General features: G+C 41.3%; 1 gene segment (V, D, J or C); it reads left to right on the top strand.

Annotated features, from left to right (window-relative positions):
* The first annotated feature begins 344 nt into the window (after positions 1–344).
* Positions 345–854, top strand: LOC131517888 (immunoglobulin heavy variable 1-46-like). The segment is given in 2 exon segments: positions 345–433; positions 519–854. Coding segments are annotated over 2 exon segments (360 nt in total).
* The last annotated feature ends 3,419 nt before the right edge of the window (positions 855–4,273 follow it).

Below are 4,273 nucleotides of genomic sequence, written 5' to 3'. Positions count from 1 at the left end.
GCTTCTCCAGGAATAAGACATTCAGATATCAGAGCCAACAACAGGTTCAGGTGGTCTCTGCCTCATTCAATACTGGTCCACAATGGGGAGAATTTTCTGTAAGGTCTTATCACTCAGTGGCAGGAGCTCAGTCTGCACACAGTTCAGGAACCTGGCCAAGGACCCATGTCCTCAAACAAGGATTAGACTGGTGCTCTCTGAGTCCCAATGTACACGGTCTCTGGGACCGTCTCCAGATGGTTCTGGTCCTGTGTATGAAATACTCTGTCTCATGACTATGCAAATAATCCTAAAAGCACTAGGTTAAATATGGGTGTGTCTGTGCCCTGAGAGCATCACCGTACAACGCCATCCTCTACCAGAGACCCTGAGACACACCCCCTCACAATGGACTGGAGCTGGAGAATCCTCTACCTGGTGGCAGTGGCGACAGGTAAGGGTCAGCCAAGTCCCTGGACACAGGAGAGGACCAGGACCAGTCAACATTGATTTCATCCACTCTTGTCCCCTCTCTACAGGTGTGCACTCCCAGGTTTTGCTGGTGCAGTCTGGGGCTGAAGTCAGGAAGCCTGGGGCGTCAGTGAAGATCTTCTGCAAAGCATCTGGATACAGCTTCACTGATTACTATATGCACTGGGTGCGACAGGCTCCTGCACAAGGGTTTGAGTGGATGGGAAGAATTGACCCTGAAGATGGTTCTACAAGCTATGCACAGAAGTTCCAGGGCAGACTCACCCTGACAGCAGACGCATCCACAAACACAGCCTACATGGAGCTGAGCAGTCTGAGGTCTGCAGACACGGCCATGTATTACTGTGCAAGGACACAGTGAGGGGTTGTCAGTGTGAGCCCAGACACAAACCACCCTGTAGAAGAAGATCAGGACCACCAGGGGGTGCACACTATGCACCATTCTGTTTGTGTTCCCAGGAGCAGGTGCAGGTAGGGGTTGCTGGAAGGTTTTGTGCCATGGCCTGGGGCTTCCTCTCCATACAGCAGTTTCCCCCAGGGAGCCGGTCTGGACACATGATTCTGTGCTTACCTACTTGGGTCTGGTTTACAAAGTTTGTTTTACCAGGAAAACTATAATTACATGAACAACAGATAGAGTCTCTTACAATTGCTTACCCTTGTACTAAATATCAATGGTTTACACGTATCCTGATGCACATCAACTGAACATTTACAGGAGTCCCAATTGCGCTCACTTTACATCTAGGACCACAGGATCCCATAGCTCCTCGTTATCCTCACCCTGCTCTTGTCCCAGTCAAACACCATGACACTTCATTCATGTCCCTTTGCTTCTCAGAACTTTATATGTGTTACAGTTTTCTTCAAATACTTGAAAGTACAAGAGAAAAAGCATCTACATGTATTAGGATAATCCTGAGGAAAAGAACACATAGCACATTGGCTTACATGACTAAATAGGCTGAGAAGTCCCATGATATTTTATCACATGCTGGATACCCAGTAAATCAGTGGTGTAATTCTCATCTGATTCCAAAATAGTGTCAAGTCTGAGAACATGGGGACCTGATGGTTTAACTTTCACTCCAAGGGCAAGAGGAAGCCAATGTTACAGCTCAAGCAGGCACACAAGGAGTAAAAATGAGAGAATTTGCTTCGCTTTTATTTTTATTCTATTCATAACCTTAATGGATTGGGTGATGCCCACTTACCAAGACACCAAACGCAAGAACACAGTGCACACAGCACTCACCACAAACCCTTCCTGAAGTGCCAGTCTCCGTACAGCATACGAACTCTTCTTAATGTAGCCATTACTCTCAGAAGCTGAAAACATAACAGGTTTTCTAAAACACAGAAGAAGACAGAGAACTAGAGAATATGAGAATATGGAGGAATTCATCCCCAAAGAGAGAACAAGAAAGGATCATATCTAGGGATCTAATCAAAACAGATATAAGGAATAGGCCTAAAACAGAACTGAAACAACAATAGTAAGGATAATGGATGGGCTTGAGAACAGCATAGAAGACATCGAGGATATGCATACCATAGAGATTAAAGGCATAAAAACTGGTCAACGGTGAAATTTAAAAATGCTATGAAAGCGGGGCGCCTGGGTGGCGCAGTCGGTTAAGCGTCTGACTTCAGCCAGGTCACGATCTCACGGTCCGGTCCGTGAGTTCGAGCCCCACGTCAGGCTCTGGGCTGATGGCTCAGAGCCTGGAGCCTGTTTCCGATTCTGTGTCTCCCTCTCTCTCTGGCCCTCCCCCGTTCATGCTCTGTCTCTCTCTGTCCCAAAAATAAAATTAAAAAACGTTGAAAAAAAATTAAAAAAAAATGCTATGAAAGAGACATGATGCTTACTGCACATAATAATGGGTGTAAGCAGCAGAGGAATGACTAAATTCCTCTGATATAGAAGATAAAATTATGGAAAATAAGGAAAATTATGGATGTATGGAAAATTAAGGAAAATAAGGAATCAGAAAAGAGATGGTAAACTAACTTCTTGTGTTAGAAAGAGACATGATGCTTACTGCACATAATAATGGGTGTAAGCAGCAGAGGAATGACTAAGTGATATAGAAGATAAAATTATGGAAAATAAGGAATCAGAAAAGAGAGGGTAAACTAACTTCTTGTGTTATGGATGTAGACTTTGAGAACTTAGCCATTCTGTACAGTGTAGTAAAATTCCTTTCATAGGAGTCCCAAAAGAAGAGAGGGAAAAAGGGACAGAAGGTTTATTTGTGCAAATTGTAGCTGAAAGTTGCCCTAACCCAAGGAAGGAAATGAACATCCAAATCCAGAAGGCACAGAGAACTCCTATCAAAATCAACAAAAGCAGGCCATTACCAAGATAAATCATAGAAAATTGACATAATATAGAGATAAAGGAAAAATCCTAAAAGCAGCAAGAGAATGGGAAAATAATATGCAGGCAAGAATACTTTATCCAGGAAGTTTGTCATTGAGAAGAAGGAGAGATAAAGAGCTTCCCAGACAAACAAAATCTAAAGGAGTCTGTGACCCCTAATCCAACCCTGCAAGAAATACTAAAGGGGTCTCTTTGAGTGGGAAAGAAAGACCCAAAGCAACAAACACTAGAAAGGAACAGAGAAAATCTCCAGAAAAAAATTACTTTACATAAACATTGTGATAACACAATTACACCAATATCATATCTTTCAGTAATCACTGTGAATGTAAATGAACTAAAATGTCCATTCAAAAGACACGGGGTATCAGAATGGATTAAAAAAACAAGATCCAGGTATATTCTGCCTGTAAAAGACTCCTTTGAGACCTAGAGATACCTGTTGATTGAAAGTGAGGGGTTGCAGAACAATTTTTCATGCTACTGGACATAAAGAGAAAGCTGTAGTACCATATTCATATCAGGCAGCCTAGATTCAAAATACAAAGACTGCAAAAACAGATGAAGAAGGGCATAATATCATAAAGTGGTCTATCCGACAAGAAGCACTAACAAGTGTAAATATTTATGACCACACATTGGGGCACTGAAATATGTAAAGCAATTAATGACATAAAAAAAACTCATTGATAATAATACACTAGTAGTAGGGGACTTTCACACCCCACTTACAACAATGAACAGATCATGTAAGAAGAAAATCAAGAAGGAAACAATGGCTTTGAATGACACAGGTGCAGATGGACTTAACAGATATATTCAAAACATTCCATCTTAAAGCAGCAGAATACATTCTTGTCGAGTGCACATGGAACATTCTCCAGAATAGATCACACACTGGGTCATAAATCAGCCCCTACAAGTACAAAGATTGAGACTATGGCATGCATATATTCAGATCAGAACACTATGAAACTTGGAGTCAACCACAGGGAAAAATTTGGAAACACCACTAATAGTTGGAGTAAAAGACCATCGTACTGAAGAATAAAGCGGTTAACCAGGAAACTAAAGAAGAAATAAAAATACATGGAAGCAAATGAAAATGTTAGTGTTGACAGTCCAAATCCTGTGGGAATCAGCAAAAGCAGATTTAAGATGGAAGTATATAGCAGTACAGGCCTAACACCATAAAAATAAAATTTTAAACACACAACCACTTTACACCTAAAGAAGCTAGAAAAGGAAGAGCAAATGAAGCCTAAATTCAGACGAGGAGGGTAAACAATCATAGAGTACCTATAAATGGCACAGAAAGAAACAAAAACAGTAGAACAGATCAATGAAATTTTTAGGTTGCTTTCTGAAAGAACGAATAAAATTGAAGTTCCTGGACCAGATTATTCAATCAGAAAAGAA

Source organism: Neofelis nebulosa, chromosome 7, assembly GCF_028018385.1.
Source record: "Neofelis nebulosa isolate mNeoNeb1 chromosome 7, mNeoNeb1.pri, whole genome shotgun sequence".
NCBI lineage: Eukaryota > Metazoa > Chordata > Mammalia > Carnivora > Felidae > Neofelis > Neofelis nebulosa.
Note: the sequence above shows the minus strand (reverse complement) of the source record. Positions and strands in the feature narration are given on the sequence as shown.